Genomic DNA, 25,203 nt, shown 5'->3' with positions numbered 1-25,203 from the left:
TTTCCCCAATCACACATGTGCCTTTTTTCTTTTATACCCTCCTTCCATCCAATATGTGCTCCTCTCGCTCTTTCCTTCCCACTTTACTTCAGTGTCTTCTCCCGTGTCTTCTCCCTTCTATCTCCTCCCCATTTCCCTTCAGCATCTGTTCTCTCACCACTCCCTCTCTCTTTCCACTTCCCTTCAGCACTCTTTGCATGGTCCAGCAGCCCCCTCCCTCCCTTCCCCTTGCCTTCTCTGGTGATTTTCATTGTCTCTGAGCAGCCCGAGCCTTTTTCTCAAGTCGTGCATGGCTGCCTGAAACTTCTCTGATGCAACCGGAAACAGAAAGTTGTGTCAGAGGAGAAGTTTGAGGCATCCACACATGACTTATTTAAAGGCTCATGCCGCTCAGATTTGATGAAAATTGCCGGTGAAGGGAGGGAGATACCAGGACTGCGGTGATCAGGAGGGAGGGGGCTGCTGGACATTGCGATTGCAGGGGGTGATAAGTATTTTGCTCACGTTCCCTCACTTAACTGCAGGGACAATGCCATTCACCACTCCATGGGGTGGTGAATGGCCTCGTCCCTGAACTTGCAGCGACCATTTTTTTTCCTCACCTTTTTGGTGGACTAGCCGCGGATAACAATCACTGTCATTCTCTACTTTAAACCATCAAACTTCATTTTCATGTTTATATCTGCATGTAAATCTAATAGCTGAAAAACGTCTGCTTAAAATGTATATATTCCTAGATGGCTTATAGCACTGGAAAATAGAAGTAATTTGACTTAAATTTTGAAAATGGCAATGGATAACAGATAATTTTAATAGTGTTGGTTCTCATTTTCAGTTTCTGCTGAGTTGTAACTATTTTCCTACCTAAAAGGGTAGTTGAGAGGATGTTCTATGACATTGGGTATTGGTGGTTTTCTATTAGTGAGAGGAAAATTGAATGTGTGAGGAATGTCACCAAAGAGAGGAACCCTGTATCATGGAGTCGGAAGCCTTTTTTGAAGGGTTGCAGGTTCAAACATGGAAGTCCCCATGGGAGGAGAAGACTGCAGCATAAACATTAGATTTTCTAATTTATGGCTTCATTTTAAACTTGACTTCTAATCAGCAATAAAGCTTAACCCTTTATTTAGCATTGTTGCTCAGAAGCCACATGTGTTTTCTATGGCTCTGGAGATCTACATCTCCAAATGCCTGTTACTTGGCACTGATGCTCTTGTTCAAAGTCAAGTTATGTAAATCAACCATTTCACCATCTGCCAGTTAAAGGGTCAACTTGCCCTCAGAATTTTCACCCTGTGTATGTACTCACTCTCTCGTTCTTGTAGCTGTTGCATATATTTTGGTAATCTCATTGTAATTGCAATAGGTCACTTTATAATAGATGGCAGCTATATATGCACAATAGAAACAGTTAATGTAATATGGAGCCATAAATATTCATAGTACTGTTTCTGTTGACATACAAAAAAATCTGATGTCTGACTTTAAAACTTTTCCTTTTAGGTTTGGTTTCAAAACTGTAGAGCACGTCATAAGAAACATGTTAGTCCTAATCATTCATCCACTGCTCCAGTTACAGCCATTCAGCCTTCTAGGTTGTCACCACCAATGTTAGAAGACATGACATATTCTGCATATGTACCGCAGGATGGGCCAATATTGACTGCTCTGCATAGTTATATGGATGGTAGGTACAAGTTTATTGTAAACATGTTTGTTTACAATTTCTTTGAGCTCTGACTTAACTCTTAAAGGATACTGTTTTGAATCACTAATAGATTTTTTTTTTTTTTAACTGATATTTGACAAAGTTTGTTCATAGGGCTAGATTCACTAAGCAAACCGATCGTGTACCAATTGGTTTGTGACCCCTTTGCAATCCGATTTTACTCCGTCCCGATTCACCTACCTCTCTGCTGACCATCCTCCGATCCACGCATGCAAATGAGGGGAATGGCATGCAAAGTAGGCAGGGATGCGATTCACAAACCAAAACCCTGCAATACCGACTGGGCTGGCTGATCACAAGCAAGCAACTGCTGAGGACCAGTCGCTCAAGCCCTTTCTGACTGCCCTGCTCTCTGCCCTACTTCTCTGCTATAAGCCCCAATCTGCCTGCCTTCCCTGAATGAATCGCCTGCGCTCTCCTGCCGCCCCAACTTGCCCCGAATCTTCCTGCCTGCTGCCCCAACTTGGCCCGAATCTCTCCTGCCCTTCCCACAGTGCAAGACCGTAGTTTTAACCCACAGGTTTAAAGCGGGTTAAAACCACGAGCTCGCAAAAAAGTTTTAAAACTGTTTTAAAAAAAAAAAAAGTTAAAGGATGCTGCTCTTAAGCATGCGCAGACCATCTATAGATGGTCTGTGCATGCTTTAGGATCACTAGAGAGCAATCCCGACAAGTCGGATGGGGCGTGATTCCAATCGCCTTCATTTGTGAATCTAGCCCATAGTAATTATCCAAAAATCTAACATCTCTGAGGAACAATTTATTCCATGATGGAATTTTGCCTAATGTGTCGAGTCTCTTAATAGTAATTTTTGTGAATTTGAACTATTTCTGGCAGTTTGCTTATTGTTTTCACTGCCTCAAAAAATGTAGACATGCAGCATGTATGAGACCAAATCAGTACAGGATGGTCAATTCCAAAGGGCTCCTGGAAAGACTGTTTTCAAAACATGTGCAGGACTCAAGTAGAACCGGCCATTTCTAAACTGTATTGCTTCTGAAATAAGTTTCCAACTATTTTACTGGTGTACTCCTATTAACAAAAAATAATAAATCTTAATTTCTGATGAGCTCATTTTTGAAGCTGATGTATGTTTTATGTGGGGTTTTCCTAAGTTATACTTTCACTTTGTGCTGTCTGTATTCAGAACAAATGGTTTCTGTCATAACTGTGTGTGTTTAAATTGACTAGCTGAGAAACCTCTCAAATGATTTAGGGTAAGTGTGAAGGCCTCCGTGTAGCCTCATTATAGCACCTTTCTTATCTGCATTTGCCCCTCTAACACAATATAGTGTCTCTGGGGTTCACAATACCTGCACATATACCCTTCACAAATAAAGGGCACCTACTGCTCCATCTGTACAGAGGCCAGACTGTGTTCAGAAATATATAGTAACATAGTAAATGACAGCAGATAAAGACCTAAACAGTCCATCCAGTCTGCCCTATAATTACACATTACACAGTATATACGCGCTCCCCATGGGAGTTGGATGTGAGTAAAGGATAAAGTAAAAATCGTTTACATTCCACCCATAATTGTCCTTTAGGAGCTAATTTTCAGTCAAGTACTATATGGCCTGAAAAGACAGCACAAATACATATGGCAGAGCAGAATTTTGACCTGATAGCTAAATTAACTTGGGGGTCACAAGTTTAAAATTAGGAGTTGAGGCACAGCAGACACTGGTTGAAACTTTAGCTGGATGTGATATTCTGTCTCTTGTCTGGATGTCTTAACTGGATACGTTCAGCAAAATTTATTTAGTTTTAGTATTGATATACCACTTAGGTTATAAGTGGTATATATTCAGGTACTCAAGCATTTTTCACTCTGCCTGGCAAGCTCACACTATCTAATGTACCTGGGGCAATGGGAGATTAAGTGATTTGCCCAGGGTCACAAGGAGAAGCATGCTGAGGCTGTGCTCTAACCACTGTGCCACACACTCCCCACTTATTTGGCTGAGTCCTCCTGAAAACCTGGTAAAGTTTAACACATTTAAGTGACCAAGAAGCCTAGAGAGTGTTCTTTGTGGATGAGCAGGAAATATCCTCCAGGACTCCCTCAGACAGTACAGCTCTTCCAAAGCTTAGTTAGCACTTAAAACAGCATACCTATTAGATGCCAGCTGAATTTTAGCTTGTTAGTGCCAAAACAGGCCCAAAATCATTTTTTGTAGTCATTTGTTCTCCATTTTGGATGAAAATGGCCAAATGACCCAGCAGCGGCAATTCTTAAGTACCGTATTTTCACGCAGATAACGCGCACCCGTGTAAAACGCGCACACGGGTATAGCGCGCAGAAACCACGATTTTATGTACAAAAACTTTTGTATACCGCGCTCACGGGTATACCGCGCATGCAGCCCGACTGTCCTTTCGCCCGCCCCGACTCTCCTCTGGCCACCCCGACTCTCCTTTCGCCCTCCCCGACTCTCCGTGCGCTGTCCCGACTATCCGTTCACCCTCCCTGACTTTCCGTGCACTGCCCCGCCTCTCCGTGCGCTGTCCCGACTCTCCGTTCACCCTCCCTGACTTTCCGTGCACTGCCCCGACTCTCCGTGCGCTGTCCCGACTCTCCGTTCACCCTCCCTGATCGGGTTGGGCCCATGTGCCTCAGGCCGCGCCCCCAGGTGGGACCTAAGGCTCCAGGGCCTATTCTGATTGGCCCACGCGCCTTAGGCCCCACCAGTAGGCGGAGCTTTGGGATGGATGGGCCAATCCGGCCTCATTCCGTCGTTGGCTGCCTGCCGGACAGGCGGGTTTGGCTCCCGTCTGTCCGGCCAACTACCAAAGGTACGGGGAAGGGGGGTGGGGGTGTCGTGGGGGTCGCGGGTCGGCTGGGGGGGCGGTCGGAGGTTCTTGGGGGGGGGGCAGTCGTTGGAGGGAGGGGGGTTTGCATCGAGGGCAGGAGGGCCTGGGATCCCTCCTGCCCGTAATGTAGTGCGGGGTGGGGGTAGGGGGTCGCCGTGGCCAGGAGGGTTTGGGCTCCCTCCTGGCCCGATATTGTCGGGGAGTTGGGGAGTCAGCCGGGCAAGAGGGCTTGGGCTCCCTCTTGCTCCGATCGTGGATGCGGGTGCGGGTGGGAGCGCGTGCGAGCGGTCGTTCGGGGTGGGGGTGCGAGCGGTCCTGCTGGGGGGGGTGAATTGGGCGTCGGGCGGGGTGGGAACTATGTAAAAAAAATTTTGTATACCACGCTCACGCGTATAACGCGCGAGGGGTATGCGCGGTAGGTAAAAACGCGTATAACGCGCATGTTATATGCGTGAAAATACAGTACTTATGTACATTTGATATCCCGCTTAATGCAAAAGGTCAAAATGGCTTTACAAAATCTAAAAAGAACATATTAAAAAAAACCCAATAACGGGAAATAATTGGAAGCCAAATGTGTGATTTGTCCCATTTGTCTCCTCCCTCCCTCCCCCCAATAGACCTCCAGGACCTGTTTTACAATCCCTGGTGTTTTAGGCGTGTAATTGGAACAGGAGCAACCCCTGCCCATTCTAGCTCTGCTCTCAAAATGCCTTGAGTATATCACTAGGGGTTGAAACATAGTCAGTTTAGGGGTAGACAAGTAGTCAGAATAGTTTTTGGTTACCTAACAGATGGGCGAGACTAGTTTTTCGGAGAATGGCAAAACATGACTTCAGTTGCTGGATCTGAAAACCTTAGCCGAAGGTTACAAGCTCAATTTCTTGCCTCACTCCTGATCATCACTTCAAAGCATCATATTAAAGGGATCCCCTTACATAAAGTTTGGATTTTATTCCAGATACTTCTTGCTTCCCAAAATGTCATGTGAATTTTAGCCAATTTTAAACTTCTGAGCTTAGTCTTCCATTAAAAAGACGTGGCGTGTTCGGGAACATAGATAATTGCATCTCTCTGGCATAAAAGCGCTCAGTGAATGCTGTAGTCTAACCCTTTTATCAAAATTAATAATTAGTTGGTCATTGTGGTTGAACAAAAATATAGGGGTGATGTTCCTCAACCAGAGAATACAATTGGTGTCTTCTCTACATTCTCCAGGAAGAAATATTGCAATATTGTATGCTGGGGGGGGTGTTGAATCTAGGTTAATTAGTAGAAAAAATTGGGTATTTAGTTTCTGTTCAGTTCCATGGTCACCTTGTCTCATTTTTCTAATGAGCTTTTATGAAACAATTTCTACTCTAGACATTTAGAACTGTGGCAGGTATGGGGGTACAAACTTGGTGGACTTTCAGAAGACATAACTTATGTCCGGCATTTTAACCACCCGAACAACCCATCTGTCATCTAATCTATCCCAGTCCTCCCCCTCCCCCTCCTTTTTTTTTTTTTTTTTTTTGAGTGACCTATTGGGTACTTGGACATGAAAACTATGGAAGGCTGGAACTTACTAACTTGATACTGGCACAGCAAGTCTATAGGGATAATGCACAAATGTTTTGTTAGTATAAAACTTTTCAGAAAACAAGTATGTGACACAGTAAAAACACATACCTAAATATGCAGATCAAGTACCCTTACATATCATCAGGCCGGCGTCTTTAAGAAATTGAATTCTCTGTGTTTTTAACCAAACGGCATTATCTCATTGTACACAGATTTGGTTCAGAGCCATGTCTCCCTCATTAACCATGAAGTATTCAGTTCTTTAAGAAATGTTTACATATCGATGTCAAATCTTATTTTTATTTATCTCTGGAAAAGAAAGTGATGTAATTGCAGGTAAACAACAAAAGGTTTCCTAGATTTACTCAAGAAACAAAAGATATCCACAAAAAATGTGTATTCTAACTGAGGAATAAATTGGGACACCCCCCACACATCCTCCCACTTAAGTAGCTCAAAATACACACAGGTGTTTCACATCAGGTGCACATGATTAGAACATCGTTATTCAGCATTTTGAAGGAGATTTTCCCTATATAAACCTCAGAAATCTAGTTTGGTGTGCTCATGACTGCTGCAGTGAGAGTGAACACCATGAGATCAAAAGAGCTGTCTGAGGCCTTCAGAAAGAAGATGCAGCAGCTTAAAGTCTAGTAAGGGATTTAAAAAGATCTCATAAGAATTTGATATTAGCCATTCCATGGTCTGGAAAATAGTGTACAAGTGGAGGATTTTCCAAACAACTGCCAACATGCCCAGGTCTGGCTGTCCAAGCAAGTTGACCCCCAGAGCAGACCGCAAGATGCTAAAAGAAGTCTCCAAAAACCCTAAAATGTCATCACGTGACCTAAAGCAGGCTTTTGGTCCTGTTGATGTGAAAGTGCATGCCTGTAAAATCAGAGGTGTGCAAGGAGGAAACCTTTGCTCTCTATGAGAAACAATGTCCAGACTGAAGTTTGCCAAAGAGAATGTAGACAAACACCAGGACTTCTGGAATAGTGTTCTATGGACAAATGAGTCTAAAATGAAATTATTTGGACACCAGAAAAGAGGACATGTTTGGTGTGCACCAAATATAGCATTCCAAGAAAAGAACCTCATACCAACTGTGAAGCATGGAGGTGGAAGTGTTATGGTTTGAGGATGCTTTGCTGCAGTAGGACCTGGCCAGCTCACCATCATAGAATCCACCATGAATTCTACCATGTATCAGAGGGTGCTTGAGGAGCATGTGAGACCATCTGTAAGAAAATTAAAGCTGAAGCAGAACTGGACCCTGCAACATAATGATCCAAAGCATACCAGTAAATCCACCAAGGACTGGTTGAAAACTAAGAAATGGAGAGTCCTGCAGTGGTCGAGTCAAAGCCCTGATCTTAATCCCATTGAGATGCTATGGGGTGATTTGAAACGGGCTGTACATGCAAGAAACCCTCAAACATCTCACAGCTGAAAGAATTCTGCATTGAGGAGTGGGCCAAACTTTCCTCAGATGCCAGAGACTGGTAGATGGCTACAAGAGCATCTCACTGCAGTTATTTCAGTCAAAGGGGGTAACACTAGCTATTAGGGTGTAGGGTGTCCTAATTTATTCCTCAGTTAGAATACACATTTTTATGAATATCTTTTGTTTCATGAATAAATCTAGGAAACCTTTTGTTGTTTATATAATTGCAGGTAACTTTCTTTTCCAGAGATGACAAAAAAAGATTTGACATCGATATGTGAACATTTCTTAAGAACTGAATATTTCATGGGATGTCCTAATTTTTTCATAAGGCTGTATATAGCAGTACATACTCTACTACATCAAAAATTAATATCCCAAACCACATCCAGACATTAAACATTGCTTTCTTATTTCTTCCAGTACTTCCCCCAACATTTAGCATAAATATTGGTGTTTTGTTTAACAGAATAAGACTACTTTTTAATAGAAGCAGCCTCAAATTTCAAGTTTGTTTATTTCATATCCTGCTATTTGGTGAGGACGACTTAGCGGCTTACATTCTAAAGAATGTAGGGTATGATGTGTTCTTGTCATTAGATGTGAGAGTGTGGGTAGGGGGTAGAACTCGGTTTTTAATAGGAAAGTGGGGGTGGGAAGAGTATAAGGATAGCTGTGTGACTCATCTAATATCTGACCAAGAAGGTAATTGAAGAAAAATTAAATTATGAATATGCGTCTTTAAGGAGGAATGTGTTCATGGGCAATATCTTGATAAGATAGTATGATTAGCTGGTTTTGGTGTGTGGATCTTTGTGCTCTTATAGGAGTATACAGGATAAGAGTGACTAAGATGGTTAAGGGGTTGGAGGAGCTGCTCTACAGCGAAAGATTAGAGAAACTGGGCCTCTTCTCCCTCAAACAGAGGAGATGGGAGGGGACATGATCGAAACATTCAAGGTATTGAAGGGGATAGACTTAGTAGATAAGGACAGGTTGTTCACCCTCTCCAAGGTAGGGAGAATGAGAGGGCACTCTCTAAAGTTGAAAGGGGATAGATTCCGTACAAACATGGAAGATTTTCTTCACCCAGAAAGTGGTGGAAAACTGGAACGCTCTTCTGGAGTCTGTCATAGGGGAAAACACCCTCCAGGGATTCAAGACAAAGTTAGACATGTTCCTGTTGAGCAAGGACATACACTGGTAGGGCTAGTCTCAGTCTCAGTTAGGGCGCTGGTCCAGGGAAGCGCGCAGGACCAGGTAGCCTGGTGCGCCGCTCTGCCACAAGAGCACAGAAGAGGAGGCAGCTGTATCTGCTGTTCTCAGCGGGGACCAGGCAGCCAGCAACCCTTTGCACCGCTCTCAGCGAGTGAAGCACCAGAAGTTTTAAAAAAATAGGTATGCATGGGGGTGAGGAGGAAGAGGCCAGGACCTGCCTGCTGCCTGCCTGTAGGGAGGAGGGAGAGACCAGGGCCTGCCTGCCTGCCGAATTAAAAATAGGGAGGGAGGAGAGAGAGGCTGGGTCTTTCCTGCTGCCTGCCTTGGGGGGGGGGGAAGAGGCCGGCCTGCCTACCCACACAGTCCCCTGTCCCTAACTGCCTGCCAGCTACTAGGCCTCCCTGCCCTGTCCCTGCCTACCACTAGACCACCAGAGGGGGGACATGGTACAGAGTCTGGCAGGGAGGGGGGACAGGGTGCAGAGCTTGGCAAGGAGTGTGGGGTTGGGTGCAGAGCCTGCCAGGGAGATTTGGTTCAGAATTGGTTTTTTTCTTCTTTTCCTCCTCCTAAGTCTAGAGTGCGTCTTATGGTCAGGTGTGTCTAATGGAGCGAAAAATACATTACTTAGAATTAATGATTGTATTGACAGTCTAAAGAAGAAACATCAACATATGGTCTAATAGTCTGTAATTTCCACAACATATAGAAACATTCTTTATTAAAGCATCTGTATTCGAGTTCATTGTAAGATTTTGAACTAAAATGACCACTAGAATTCTTATAGGATTGAGTTATAAAATTCCATTCAAATTTTATGCTAGTCTCTATTTGTTTCTTGCAAGGAGTAACATAGAATAATTTAGTTTTATCTGTATTGAGTTTTAACTTAAATTTGGTCATCCATAATTTTACAGTTGTGATTATGGTGGAAATTAACTGTATAAATTGAGAGAATGATGAATATATTGGAATTGCAATAGTAATATCAGCATAACTATAAAAGGTTATCTAAGTTAGGTGTGACATATGTCCCAGAGATGACAAGTAAACATTGAAGAGTAATGGAGAGAGAGAAGAATTAGTCTATTTGTTAGAAAATACATTCCTAAAGGTCCTGGTAGGTATGAAATGCAAAAAGCCCTGAAACCATTTAAGGACATTCATTACCAGAAATGCCCAAAGCATCCAAACATCTAAGTAGTTGACAATGATCATCAAGATCAAATGCACTGCTTAGATTAAATTGTAATATCACTGCCCCAACACCTTGACCAAACAGAGTGTGTTTTGGTTTTTGTTTTAGCATCCCTTTTAGACTTAGGGCTCCTTTTATCAAGGTGCACTACGGGGGTTAGCACGTCGGACATTTCATCACGCGCTAACCCCCCACGACAGCCTAAAATCCTAACGCCTCGTCAGTGGAGGCGTTGGGTACTAGCGCAGCAGATGGTTTAACGCGCGGTATTCTGCACGTTAAACCGCTACCGTGCCTTTGTAAAAGGACCCCCTAATTTGTACAGTCTCTGTATTATAAAGAGGACAAAAGCCGGATTCTAAATAATCAAGCAACTGCAAATACACCAATCCCTCCATTATCTTAATAAAAAAAAGAAATACTTGCTATTGGCCTGTAGTTAGAAATAAGCAATGGTGATAACTTTATTATTACACCTATAATTAAAAAGTCAATGTGCCCATCCTTTGCTGGAAATTCTCCTAAAGCCAACATATAGGCTAGCCAGCTATAAAGCTCAATCTGGAATTTTAGTGGTGCTGAACACATTAATACTGGAGGAGAAATTAGTCTGAAGAAAAATTTCCTAACCAGGGAGTTAATCTTGGTTAGCCAAGGTAAGGTCTGACTCTATACTCCTAACACTTTTAAATGTTCTCTCTATCATGAGTTCTCTTTGGCAACCAGCACCAATTCCTTATTTAGCAAGGCATTATAGTTTCTAAACCAGAGGATCCTGGTCTTCCATTTTTGAGTTTGAGAGTTTCTCTTCCATACACGGAAGTCCTCAACAATCCTTCCTATATATTGGTTGGTGGCCTCAAAGGTGTCCCTAACTGGACACAACAAGAAAATATCTGCATAGAAGAATATGTGGAAGGGAGAAACTTTTGAGGTATATATTAAACAGGAATGGGGACAGAGAAAGCCTTCCAGGTTGAGATTTGTCATTGCCCTTCCTTACTTCATATGTTCTGTTGGGTCAGGAACTCTGTGAACCACTTCAATACCATAACATGTATACCCAGTTTACCTAATTAAAAGAGTAAGTATTCCACTGTTGAATGCAGCTGAGATGTTAAACTACAAAAGTACAGAGTAGGCTCCCCTGCTTAGATAGGATTTAGCCTTTGATGTTGGTTCTAGTGTAATGATTCTGTACTATGCATGTGTTGCGAGTTATGGAATCCATCCATCTTGTTTAAGAAGTCAGTTAGCTGGGAGCTGACACACAATGCTTGCAGTTTTGTAGGTCTTAGGAATTTGGGATATAGACCATGCTCACATTCATTTAAGGCAATTTACAATCACACTGTTGCAAATATATTGTACACTGACAGGCCAGCATAGGAGTGAGACTCCAAAACATAGAGCCCGGTCCAGAGCTAGATACCTGCCTCACTGTAATGCAGCAGCTTTGGATCTAGGTGCTGTCTTTATCGTGACCTTAAGATACATTAAGTAGTTTTAGCTAACATGACTGGGCATGTATGGGTATAGAGAGTCTGGATATAGACTGCAGGGAAGGAAAAGTTGGCCAAATATACTCCTGTTTCCATCTGCAAGCCAACTTGGCCTCAAGGTTTGTAAGCAGCAATTGTTTTCCAATCCAATAAGGTAGTTGAAAGATGATTTTTTTATGAATATCCTCAGGCTGGGAAAGGCAATTGTGTGGTTGGAGTGATATCGCCTACAGGTAATGCTGTAAATTAGGATAAAGCAAAGGCCTGGTATCAAAGGAACAGATTTCTTTTTGACAGGCAAACAAATGAAGAAAAGCATCACTTATGGTTCATTTGTCAAAACAACTTGTAATCATATAATATACTATTTTAACATTCTTAACATCAGTCTCTTTCTTTTTAGCTCATTCACCATCAGCTCTTGGACTTCAGCCTTTGTTACCCCATTCCATGACACAACTGCCAATAAGCCACGCCTAAGTCTCTTCCTGCAGGGATGTGAAAAGATCTAATTCTTATTCATCTGTGTACTGAAAGATACTACTTCCTTTTTTTTTTAATTTTTTTTATAAACATCTAAAGCATTTTTTTCCAAAGTTCATTGTGCTGCCAAGATTTGTAAGTATAATTGGTCTGCAAGACACCTATGAAATCAGCATAAAGTATTGTTGCTTGAAAGACTATTACTAAAACACCGCCCCTCTCTCCTTTTTTTTTTTTTTTTTGTATTGTCAGGAAGTAGTCTACCCTAGTTGTATTTGTTAATTTATTGGTCATCAGCAGAGCACTTTGCTTAAGAGGACTGACAAGTGTGCAAAAAGTTTACAGTTTGTGAAATTGTAGTTTCCTCATCAGTTTTGTATCTGTAAGTTATTGTCATGAAAGTGCTGTATATTTTGAGTTGCACTCTATTCAGTTTTTTTTGTATCTGTGAACAGGCAAAATTCAGTTGTCATTGAATAAAGCTACTGTTACAGCATGTTAACGGTATTAATGTGTTGCTGGCTTTAGTTTAATACAATAGCATCTAGTTCTTGCCTTAAAATATCAAAATACAGTGGCACCTTGGTTTACAAGTATAATTCGTTCCAGAAGCATGCTTGTAAACCAAATTATTCGTATATCACAGCGAGTTTCCCCATAGGAAGTAAGGGAAACTCGCTTGATATGCTCCCACCGACCCCCATCCCCCGAGGCAAGAAGTGCTGCTTCCCCCCCACGAGAACCGGCATCGCTCCCCCCCTCCCCGAGAGCGAGAACTAGAAGGCCTTGAGCATGTGCAGATGCTCAAGGCCCAGGCAAGAGGCATTAACTTATTTCACCGGCACGTCCTGTGGGCTGTGTGCTGGTGCCAGATGGGGGGGTAAGGTTCAATGCTGTTGGGGGGGGGGGGGTGCCAGTTCACGCGGGGGGGGGGAGGGAGCAATGTTGGTTCTCGGGGAGGGTGCTCGCAAATCGAGTCAATGCTCGGTTTGTGAGACAAGATTAGCAAGAATGTTTGCTCGTCTTGCAAAACACTCGCAATCTGAGGTTTGACTGTAAGTGGTATTCAGGAAGACATGAGGACGTCTGTTCAGTGTTCTGGCATTTCTATGTGGCTGTAAAACTGTAGAAAAAATAACTTTTTCTGTAGTCTGGAAGTTCTTTAGAGACTGTTTTGCCATATTTATAAGCCAGTTGACAATATTTGACACTTTATTGATGGGGAAGGAGTATGTTTGGGGGGTTTCTCCTGAACGTTAATGTATTTAAGATACTATAACTAGTATAGAAATAGCAGTACCATTATCTCATAAGTCATATTTTCATGAAATGCAACAAAGTACAATACATTATATATACAGTCAAACCTCGGTTTACGAGTACCGTGGTTTGCAAGATGAGCAAAACATTTTCACAAATTGTGACTCGCAAACCGAGCATTGACTCAATTTGCGAGTCCCCTCACCCTCGAACTGGCATCCCCAACCCGCAACCCTAACCCAACCCGCAAATGCTTGCCTCCCCCCCCCAACTAACCGGCATCCCCCATCCACACTGAAGGCTTACCCCCAATGTGGCACCGGCATGCAGCACCAAACCACAGGAGGTGCCAGTGCCCGAAGATCCTGTCTCTTCCCAGACTGGGCCTTGAGCATCTGCACATGCTCAACGCCTTCTGACTCTCGTTCTCTCAGAGAATCTTGGAGAGAGGTGGGAGCCAGAAGGCATTGAGCACATGCACAATATCTGCCCCGTTAAAAAAGAAAAGCGAGCCGAACCATCATCGTCTGCCCTTTCCTCTCCCCCCCCCCCCCCCCCGATGACGGGCCACCTCTGCAACAGATAGGAGAGATGCATCCATGTCACTTGGATCCCCCTGACACCCCCTCCATACACAAAGATCCCCCCACCAAGATCCCAAAAGACAGTCCTGGTGGGCTGGGTAGGTCAGCTCAGAACTCCCCTCAGCCCCATCCCCATCCCCGTACCTCATAGAAACTGGCAAGAGGGATACTCACTCCCTCTTGCCAGCTGACTCACCTCTTCAAAATGGCAGGCCTTCCCCTTCCTAGTGCATCTGGGATACACTGGGTAGAGGCCTAAGGTTTGGCCTGGGTACCTAAGGTGCCTCCCATAGGTATCCAGGTCAATCAGGGCCTTAGGCCCCTCCCCAATGCACCAGCTTCTATGTTTATGGGAGAGGGGATAGGGGCTTGCTTGAGCTGAGGGGGTTCTGAGTTGACCCCCAGCAAACCACCAGGGCTTCCTTTTGGGGTCTTGGTGGTTGTGGAGGGGGGGGAGGTTCAGGTGCACAACAGGGTTGCTGAGGCAAGAGGGGGTGGGCATTCCTGCTGTCTGGGTGTGTCACTATCACAGTCATTGTCGAGGGGGGGTTTGAGATCCATGGTGGTTGTGGGGTCTGGCGTAACTACTTTTTTTTTTTTTTTTTCCTTTTTAAATGGGGACAGATGTTGTGCATGGATAACGCATACATTTGTGTTCATTTAAAAAAAAAAAAAAATTCTGCCCCGAAACAGCTGAGTGGCAGGAGGCTACTTCAGTGGTTCCCCTGCCAGCTCTGCACATATGAGTCACTCACACAGCAATTCATCAGCAGGATCAGACTATGATTACAACGAACCTCCACTCAAATCATTTGCATGCAAACTTTCCAAAAGAGTGACTGATGCTCAATCGGCCAAAAATTGGACTGCAGCAGACCCACACAGTCTTTCCAACCCTGTTTAGTGCTTCTAGGCCTTAATGGTGATAACTGATGTTGCCTGATACCAGGAGCCCTCCTCCAAGTGTCTCCTTTTTAAAAAAAAAAATTCTTCATGTAAGACTGAGCAGGGATTCCTACAGCTGGAGAAACTGCATGTCAGCATCTAGTATACTTTTTCCACCTGTAGTACTATGTAAATTAGGAAAGGGATAGATAATCACTTAGCTCGGTAATTCCTCTTGATATGTGTCTACAGGAAGATAGTATGTTTGGGATTGTACATGTTCTCAGTGACCAGTCATCTCCAATGAAGAAATATGTCAATATAGAAATATTATTCTACAATAAATGTATAAGTAATTAGCAAATGTGGCAAACAAGCATACAAAATGAAATAGTTCAGCAAGATTATATCAAAGAATTGTCTAAGTGTTAACACAAAAAAAATATCTGCATATCTTCTGTTACAATGCTAATTTCTGAGAAGAGACTGCAAGAGCAGCAACATTAGGCTCATAGACTATGCTTCTGCTAGCTAATAGTCCTTTTTAGGCTAAAACAGATCATAAGTGCCTGATTCTCACTATATTGCTGACTGAACTTTTGAAGCGTTGTCCACATGGTTATGGATTGGTTCCTTCTAGAGCTTGAACTTGATTCCCAGCAGTTGAAGTATGTCAGAGGTTGGTCTAAAGTCCTACTTGACGAAGGTTACTGGTTTCTCCCAGAATAAGCTGTAAATATGTTCAGTGCTTAGGAGGCACAGGCAAAACAGTCTCTTCTCCAAGAGCTATTAGATTTTCCTCCATTTTGGTCCAGTGCTAAAACCTCTTTATTTACTTCACTAAGCTTCTTGGCAATAGTCCTCAGGTGACTAGTTTGAACCAATCCAATCTCGCATTCCTATCTGTCCAGTAAACGAAGTGCAGGCCTGAAGAACGTTGGGACCCATGATTCTTTTAAAACATCTTCCCTATCGGGGCCATCACCTAGAAGGGTTGCTTGCGAAGTTTGTGTCAATGCAAATCTGTCCTATTGGCTTTGTTCACACCACAGAAACACAGATGTTCCTCGGAATGTTGTTGGCACAGAATACTAATCGACTGCAGGAGGCATTGGAGCAGTAATGGCAGTTTGGTTCACAAAAGATGGATCCCTGGCCTAGGCAGGCCTCAGTTGTATGAAGATGTGATACACAGGTTACACACCTGCACAGAAAGTTGTAGCCCTCCTCTCATAACTTGGCTCTTAATGTCAAAGATTTTATTTTGTGGCTGCAGCTCCACAGCAAAAGCTGACTTCTGCAACTTTAATGCCTCTGGTTTTGGTGGCTGGTGTAAGTGCTTTTGCCTAAAGTTAGATGCATAAATGCAGACTTATGATTGTACTGTATTTGTAATGGTATTTTTGCACACTAGAGGATCCATGCTTGGCACCCATTATCCAGGGCTTAATTTTAAGTAATCTATTGAGAATTACCCTGCCCCCATTACATCTTGTAGCCATATCATTCTGGATGGAATATAAATTCAAGTTTTACTTCTGGATGAATTACTAAGAGAAGAGGACATTTCTCTGGGTAAGTGAATGTTAATTTTGCTCTGGGATAAGAGAAATTAGACTCTTGAAAAAAATTGTTTTAATTTAAGCTGTCTATATTGACTAGTTTCCATAGTGTGAAACCCTTTTCCCATAGTTTAAACTTCAACTTTCTTCCAGAAGAAGAAACTTAATTGTCAGCCTACAGTATTAACCACCTCTAGAAGGCACAGCAGGGCCTAGTTTAGTCTTAATTTCTACCCACCCCTAGCCCATCTCTTCATTTATAGTCTTAATTTATAGTGAATTATTCTAATTAGGTTAACAAGAGGGGAGTTTTAATTACATTTCGTTACTTGCCAAGAATCGAATACTTAACAAAGCACATACAATCTTAGTTCTTTGTTAGTCTAATGTCCTTAGTATCTTGAGCTGTTTAATTAAAATTTAATACTAAGATTGCAGAGACAGCAGTCCAGCAGTGAGAGAAGTGCTATCCGGTCTTTTGTACTGAACATAAAAATAGCCTGCTGGGTTACACTAATGGTCCATCTAGCTCAGTGGCTAATCCAGATCACAAGTACTTGGCAAGATACCAGAAAGTAGCAAGAGTTAATGCTACTGACCCCAGGGACAAATAGTGGCTTTCCCCAAGTTATGGACTTTCCTCCAGGAACTTGTCCAAATTTTCTTTAAGCCTAGCTACATTAACAGTTAACCACATCTTCTGTCAACAAGTTCCAAAGATCAACTATTTTGTGTTGTGTACCTTCATGGAGTATTCTCTAGTAGAGAATGACACGGTGACAAAATTCATCACTGTTCCCGTCCCTGCGGAAAACCGCGGGAAATAATCCCGTCATTTTCTAGTGTCTATTTCAACCTCGGTCCTTCTACACCAGCATTCTTCACAGCAAAGCTTGCGGGTCAGTGGTTGAGGCCATTCATACTCTGATTCTTATGTGAGCCAAGGATAATGAAGCCATTGTGACATCACTGATGTGATTGGCTCTTAGGCACTGGTGGAATGAGGCATTATGACATCACAATATCTGCTCTGGATACCAGAGACTGTCATTCTGTAGTGTCTATCTCAACCTCAATCCTTCTACACCAGCATTCTTCAAAGCAAAGCTTGCGGGTCAGTGGTTGTGGCCATTCTTACTCTGATTCTTCCCTCTCTCCTTAAAGAATGACATGAAGATGGTTTTCCGCGGTTATCCGCGGGGACGGGAACGGTGATGAATTTTGTCACCGTGTCATTCTCTATTCTGTAGTCTGTATTTTTTTTTTTGAAAGAGTAAACAATCGATTCATGTTCACCCGTTCTACTCTGCTTAGGATTTTGTGGACTTCTCATATCTCCTCAAGTCATCTTTCTCCAAGCTGAAGTGTGCTACCCTCTTAAGTCTTTCCTTATATGAAAGGCATGCTATCACCTTAATCTTTTGATCACTCTTCTTTGAAATAAGATAGATAGGAATTGGAAAATGTTAGATGCAGCGACTAAAATTGCAACAATACTCAAGGTGAGGTCACACTTTGGAGCAATACATAGGCAATATAATGTTTGTCTTATTAGGACTTATTTTCTGTGTTTCCTAACATTGTTTGTTTTCTTGGCTACCACCGCACACTGAGAAGATTTCAGTACCTAGCTGTGTTTTGAATTATTCTTCCCAATATGCATCACTTAGTTCTCTACTGACAGATGAAGTTTCATACCAACAAGTGTAATCTTAAAATTCTTAAGGTGCTCCTGCATTTTCTCAGTCTGCATGTGATTTAAGAATTTTTGAAGAGCTTTGTCATCTGCAAATTTAGTTATTTCACTTGTCATTCCCATTTCCAGTTCATTTATAAATGTTAAAAAGCACTAGTCCCAATACAGATCATGGGATGCTCCACTATTCACCTTTCCCTATTGAGAGATTTAGCTATTTGAACTAGTTCCTAATCCACAACAAAACATTACTTTCTATCCTGTAGCTTTTTTCAAATTTTATCAAGTCTTTTTCAAGAAAACTTTGGTCAAAGCTTTCTGAAAATCTAGATAGTGCTGCCTTATATCTAGGATGCACTACCAGTTGCCTATGGTGTAATGGTAGCCCTTTTTGAGTGTTAGAAAGGAGTTGGAGAACATCATAGCTGATCAGTTTGTATCTTGAAATGTCATACATAGTTCTGCAGATGTAATTTGTTTCATCTATGCACCTATAGTCTATTTAGTGAGTCCCAGAATATAAGATGAACCAAGTTCATTCAGACTAAAAAGCAGTGAGCCCTGTAGCTTGTGATCTGTCCTGGCTACTACATAAAATATAGCCTTACTGGGTCATACCAGTGATCCATCTAGCCCAGTAGCCTGTCCTCACGGAGGCCAATCCAGATCACTAGTACCTGGCAAAAGCCCAAAAAGTAGCAAAAGTCCATACTGCTGATCAGGGTAAGCTGTGGCTTCCACCATGTCTGTCTTAAGTTTCAAGTTTATTTAGGAATTTTATAAACCACCCAATTGGTCTTCTAGGCGGTGAACATTACGTTAAAAACATGTATGGGGTAACTATATATCCGTTAAAACAATAATCATTGTTAAAAACATTTAAAAACAATACAAAACAAATGGGAACAAAAAAAGGGAAAGAAGGGTAGAACTACAATTTATCAAGTAAAAGAACATATAGGGAAAGAACAATATTCTAGTGAGTGAAAAAATATGTCCTATTGGTTTAAAAAGTATTTCCCTGTAACGTCATTGTGCCCCCTAGTCTTTGCAATTTTTGACAGAATAATAAATCAATCCACTTGTACCCATTCTACACCACTCAGGATTTTGTAGACCTCAATCGTATCTGCCCTCAGCTGTTTCTTTCTAAGCTGTAGAGCCCTAACCTTTTTAGTCTTTCCTCATAGGAGAGGAGTTCATCCCCTTTATCATCTTGGTCATTCTTCTTTGAACCTTTTCTAGTTCCATTATATCTTGAGATAAGACAACCAGAATCGAATGCATTTGTGGTTCTATGATTTTCTATTTGTTTTTCTCTGCAAAACATACCATAATTTGGATCCAAATGAGACATTCTTTCAGGCAAAAACGAGCAAGTTTTAACTTTTGTCTGACTGATAGCTGAACAGTCTGCCAACTTTAAGTCTTAAGTATTGCTTATCAGATACAGTTTAAGACAGTTTATCTTTAAACTTCTGAATGAGGGGTGCTCAACACTGCTTAGCTCTCTTGAAGTTTACCACTCTACACATGCATTTCAATCCACAGATAAGTTTTGCTTTAAAGTTCCATCTATTAAACAAATAAAGCTTGCGGGCATTCAGCACACCTTATTGACTTTGCAAGCAGTTACATTTTGGAATGCACTACCATTGGACGTGAGGAGGGCTTCTAGTTATCTTTCATTCAGGAAAATGGTTAAAACTTTACTTTTCCAGAAAAGTTTTCAATAAAAATCTTCCTGACTTGACCATTTATGAGATTGTATGGCAATTGATGGAACTAGGGAGACCTTATAGTTTATATCATGTTTTGTCTTTATTTTAACTATGTATGTTGATCTGTCACTCACTTAGAATTGTTGGTTGTATGCAAGTAATTTTTTAAATAATAAAATCATCTTGGATGCTGCTCTTTGAACCTTTTCTCGTTCTGCTATATCTTTCTTGTGATAAGATGATCAGAATTGAGCGCAATACTCCAGGTGATCATACCATGGAACAATACAGAGGTATTATAACATTCTTAGTCTTAACGTCCCTTTTTAAAAATAAATTCCTAGCATCTTGTTTGCTTTTTTTGGCTGCTGTCATGCTTTGGGTGGAAGGTTTCATTGTATTCTCTATAATGACACCCAGATCTTTTTCTTGGGCGCTAACCCTTAAGGTGGACCCTTGCATCTGATAACTGGTTTGAGTTATTCTTCCCAATGTGTATCACTTTACATTTATTTGTCCACATTAAATGTCATCTGCCATTTGGACATCCAGTCTTCCAATTTCCTAAGTATCCAACAAGTAATAAAAAAAGTAAATGAAAAATTTCTCAAAGCTTATTTTAAATGGATAAGCATTGTGAGGGAGTTCTACTTCCTTAATGAAATGGCAGTTGTGTATATAAGAGTGGAAGTGGTCAGGGGTTCTGTAGCATTATATAATCTTATATAATCAGTTTTCTATACTGTTTTCCCAGGGGGTGCTCAGATATTAAAACATTTTTCCCTGACTGACCAGCAGCCTTACAATCTATCTAATGTACCTGGGGCAAAGGGGAAGATTAAGTGACTTGTCCAGGGTCACAAAGAGTGGTGTGGATTTGAACCCACAACCTCAAGGTGCTGAGGCTGTAGCTCTAACTACTGCGCTACACTCTTCCCAAATCTTTTGTATTCTATGGTGTAATTACTTCCGTATGGTTTCTTGGATGAGAGGGCATGTGGCAGCAATATTTGAAATTTGTACTTAAGACTTAAAAGTTGGCAGACTGTTTAACTAGCAGTCAGCCAAAAGTTAAAACTTACTCTTTGCCTGAAAGAATGTCTTATTTGGTTTCAAATTATGGTATGTGTTGCAGAGAGAAACTGAAATAGAAAATCATAGAACCACAGCTATGGTAAAACCCCAAAATGTGATGACAGTCTTGGGCCCAAGAAAGGAAACCAACTTTGGTCAGTTTTGTGGAAAGTGGAAAATGAGGGTGACCTAAACTCTAATTTATGGAAAGATATTAAACTCCACCCAGACATTCAGTGGCCAGCTGGGGCCATTTATCTCTGCTCTCAGGAACCGAGGCCCAAACTCACCAGCAGCCCATTAAAAAACAAACAACTCCCACACACAACGCTGCAGCCCTACTAAGTTTGACACAAAATGATGAAATTTTGAGAGAACAGCTGTAGCATGAAGGTAAACTGGATGTGAGAAGACAGCTGTGTAATCTATAATACCCCAACACACATATTCCTACACACAATGTATTTTCAATAACTAGACATGGTGATGGTCTTTCCTTTGTAGAACATTTCTTAATTCGAAAAGCTTTCGAAGGACTGTTAGTTCCATGCACTTAAGCCCCAGATTCTGTATAGGACGCTGGGTATCAGAAGCCACTTAAGCAGCTTTTGAGAATTGTACATGGGTGTCCTATGTAGAATTGCGTCTGTCCTCAGACAGATGCCTAAGCCTGCCTAACACCACCACCATTCTTTAACCAACATCTGTGTCACAGGTGCTAGTTGGAGAATTGAGTTGCTGCTGAACTGATCACAGCAAGGTAATCTCCCTGCCACAATTAGTTTAGTGGCCACAGCAGGGAAAAGCTGATAGTCATAATTTCTCTTTAGATATTCTCATAAAGTTCCTGTCTCCATCTGTACTGATGTGGTAACCTAAATGTGTAAGAATTGTGGAAGACCTTGTTAAAATAGCCCTCCTATTAGTCAAACAAACCAAGTGAAGGGGAGGGAAACAGCAACACAAGAGTGACAAGGGGAAAAACTTTTTCCCTGTCCTACATAGGAACACATTTTCCCATCCTGTCCTGGTGTGTTCTTGTCCTGTCCCTGTTCCATTCCTGCAAGGTCTGTCCTCAATAAGTAGCAACATTCTAGAGCTCAGATTGTGATGTCATAATGCCTCATTCCACCAATGCCTAAGCTCCGTCATCATCTGCACAAGCCTCAAACACTTTAAAATCATAAGTGTTCAAGGCTTGTGCGATTTAAAGCAGAGCTTTCAGGAATGGAACAGCAGCACAACTTTGTGGAGACAAGGTAGAAAAATCGAGTTCTTGTGGGGAAGGGGAAAAATTTGTTGTATTATTCTCTACAACACAACTAATCATAGAGCAGCAGTAATGTAGAGGTCATGGATGAAACAAGCTGGAGCTGAACATCAGAGGAAGCAAAATTTTATTCAATGCCCCAACATGGCCTGTGTTTCTACTAATGCACAGAATTTGCTTTGCTTGTACTATAGGAAGCACTAAACAAAAATAGGGAAAACTCTGCTGAAATTTGAGCAGAGCTGAGGAACCATGATCTTAATTGTTCTTATTGGTTAAGACAGATATGATTCTCTCTTCTGCAGCATCAAAACAAGCACAGGAACCCCAGCAGACACAAACCAACAGGAAATGGTAGCGGTGTGGACAGAAAACCAATGGCAAAGAATACTCAAAGGCATGTGAGAGTTCAAATGGAGAACTTATGTTAGCTTTATATCACACTAAGTTGGTCCAAATGAAGAACCTTTATTGGACTCAATATGAATTGTATTTCAGCATTGAGCCTGTCACAGGGATCTAAACACGTACAAAACTATAAAACAGTAAATAAATATATAAATTAGTAGAACATTAAAAACATAACAATTACATATAAAAAAGTAAGTACTGTGCTTAAATATACTTATAAAAACTTAATTTGAAAATGTTAACCCCCTCCTTTACAAAAGTGTAGATGTTTTTAGCACTGGCCAGCACCCTGAATGCTCTATGCTGCTCTGCCCTTGTATTGACCATGGGTTTCAGTGAGCCTGATAGTTAGGGTTCCCCACTTGTGAGAATCATATGTCCTGCTTAGTATCTGTTCTCTGAGGACAGTTCATCCAAACCCTCCCATCCATCTGTGAGCCCACTGATGCAGGCAAGTGTGAAGGTATCTATGCAGTACAAGCTTAGCCAAGGCTTAGTTTTGGAATGCTTGGTAATGTCTGCATCAGACTCCATTGGGAGACATACCCACTTGTGAGAATATTCATCATGCTGTCCTCAGCTAACACCTTCTACAGATGACTAACTTCACTTTCTCCTTAAATGTACTGGAATGAAGCAGAAAATAAAACATTGAACTTAAATATTAGCTTGTTGACTGTGGGGGAAAAATATGATCTTGTTTGATCCATAATTATACTCTGAGGCTATTTCAAAAAGAAACCCATATGTAAAGCCAACACTTTTACTCTAAGGTCCAGGAAATCCTAATCCCTATAGTGAGTGTGTGAGGATAAGTCTGGAAATACATTTACCCTGTAGTAGTGAAACATTTGCTGACTTTTATAATAAAAAGAAAAGACTAAATCCTAAACAGATAATTGGAGGAAAAATTAATTTTGTACTTCAGATCTCATTGTTTAGCTCCAAATAATCTGAGTGCATGCCACATAGAAATACTCAACAATCTATGTGGTGACAAAGAACTGCACTAAACAGCCAAACACCTGCATGAGAGGAGTATGTCAATTTACTGATTCATGAGGGTACTAAGAATTAGAAAAGGTATGGTAAATATGATGATTATAACACCTCAATCACTCCATGATGCAACCTCACCTTGAATATTGCTTTAGTTCTGGTTGCTGTATCTCAAAAAGGATATAGTGGAATTAGAAAAGGCTCAAAGAAGAGTGACCAAGATGATAAAGGGGATGGAACTCCTCTCATATGAGGAAAGACTAAAGAGATTAGGGCTCTTCAGCTTGGAAAAGAGATGGTCTATGTTTCTATGACAAAGACTGTGTCTGAATTCAAAAGGGCCTAAGATAGGCATGTGGGATCTCTTGGAGAGAAAGAGATAATGGTTACTGCGGATGGGCAGCATTTGGCCTTTATCTGCTATCATGTTTCTATGTTCCTATGGATATGATTGAGGTCTACAAAATCCTGAGTAGTGTAGAATGGGTAAGAATGAATGGGACACTCAATGAAATACATGGGGATACTTTTAAAACCAATTTTTTTCACTTAATGAATAGTTAAGCTCTGGAGCTTGTTGCTAGAGGATATGGTAATAGTGGTTAATGTAGATGGGTTTAAAAAAGGTTTGGACAAGTTCCTGGAGGAAATGTTATTGAGAGAGACATGGGGGTAGCCACTGCTTGCACAGAGGCCAACAGCATGTAATGTTACTACTATTTAGGTTTTTGTGAGGTACTTGTGACCCTGATTGGATACTGGGCTAAATGGACCATTGGTCAGACCCAGTATGGCTGTTCTTATGTAACTGAGTCTTCCTTAAAAGATTTTAAAATTGTCTTTCTTATCGGAGAAATACAGCAGCAGGGTCTCTCTTTCTCTTTCTTGTAGTAATCGGATTTAAAGGAAGGGAACAGTAAAGAGGAGTGATCTTTCATCCTGCCAGTTTTCTTTCCATAGGAAAAGGAGAGGAGGAGGAGGAAATCTTCATGAACCAAAACTTTAAAAATAAAGCCATTTTAAAATCAATTTGAGCCTGAAGGGGGAGCTAGTGAAGCACAATGAAAAGAGATGTGTAATCAAGCTTGTTTTTGAAAAATTAGGGCTCCTTTTATCAAGCCGCGCTAGCAGTTTAACGCACGTAATAGCGCACGCTAAACCGTGGGATGCGCTAGCCACTACCGCCTCCTCTTGAGCAGGCGGTAGTTTTTGGCCAGCGTGGGGGTTAACGCGTGATGAAAAGTCATGCACATTAACCCCGCTAGTACGGCTTGATAAAAGGAGCCCTTAGTCTTGCAGCTTTTTTTTTTTAAACAAAATATCGTTAATCTGCTTAATAAATCACACTAGTTCAGTTATATTAATATGTTCAGAATCACAGGTCTTTGGAACGACCTTACTACCCCGCTGCGGAACCTGGGCTCCCTCCAATTATTCTGCAAGCAACTGAAAACCTGGCTTTTCACTAAAATGTAATTCTATCCCCCCTTACTATTCTCTTCTATATATAAGTTCATGTAAACCTTTTTTTCCTTCTCTTCCTATATTTTAAGTTCTTATAAACCGTGCTGAGCTCCACAACATCCGTGGAGATGATGCGGTATATAAACTTAAGGTTTAGATTATAGCAGCAAGGCAAAATGGGTTTTTTTGACAGTAGAACAGATTTTAGTTGTTTTCATCTTTAAAAAAGCATTTTTTTTTTTTTTTTTTACCAGAATAACCTTTGAATTGTAAAAACAAAAGAGGCGTCTAGTATGATTCCTAATAGCTTGAAAGTAGTG

The 25,203-nt window shown here is 41.5% G+C and overlaps 1 protein-coding gene across 3 annotated transcripts in view; it reads left to right on the top strand.

Moving 5' to 3' along the window:
- LHX8 (LIM homeobox 8) overlaps positions 1-12,464 on the top strand; it is a 53,700-nt gene extending 41,236 nt beyond the window's left edge. For all 3 annotated transcript variants that reach the window (XM_033915194.1, XM_033915193.1, XM_033915195.1), the window contains exons 7-8: positions 1,504-1,687; positions 11,878-12,464. In XM_033915194.1, the coding sequence (XP_033771085.1) occupies positions 1,504-1,687; positions 11,878-11,954 (261 nt within the window). In that variant the 3' untranslated portion in view covers positions 11,955-12,464. The remainder of the gene's footprint in view (positions 1-1,503; positions 1,688-11,877) is intronic.
- The last annotated feature ends 12,739 nt before the right edge of the window (positions 12,465-25,203 follow it).

This window comes from Geotrypetes seraphini, chromosome 12, assembly GCF_902459505.1.
Source record: "Geotrypetes seraphini chromosome 12, aGeoSer1.1, whole genome shotgun sequence".
Classification (NCBI taxonomy): Eukaryota; Metazoa; Chordata; class Amphibia; order Gymnophiona; family Dermophiidae; genus Geotrypetes; species Geotrypetes seraphini.
The sequence above is the reverse complement of the archived record's forward strand: the minus strand, read 5'-3'. Positions and strand labels throughout refer to the sequence as shown.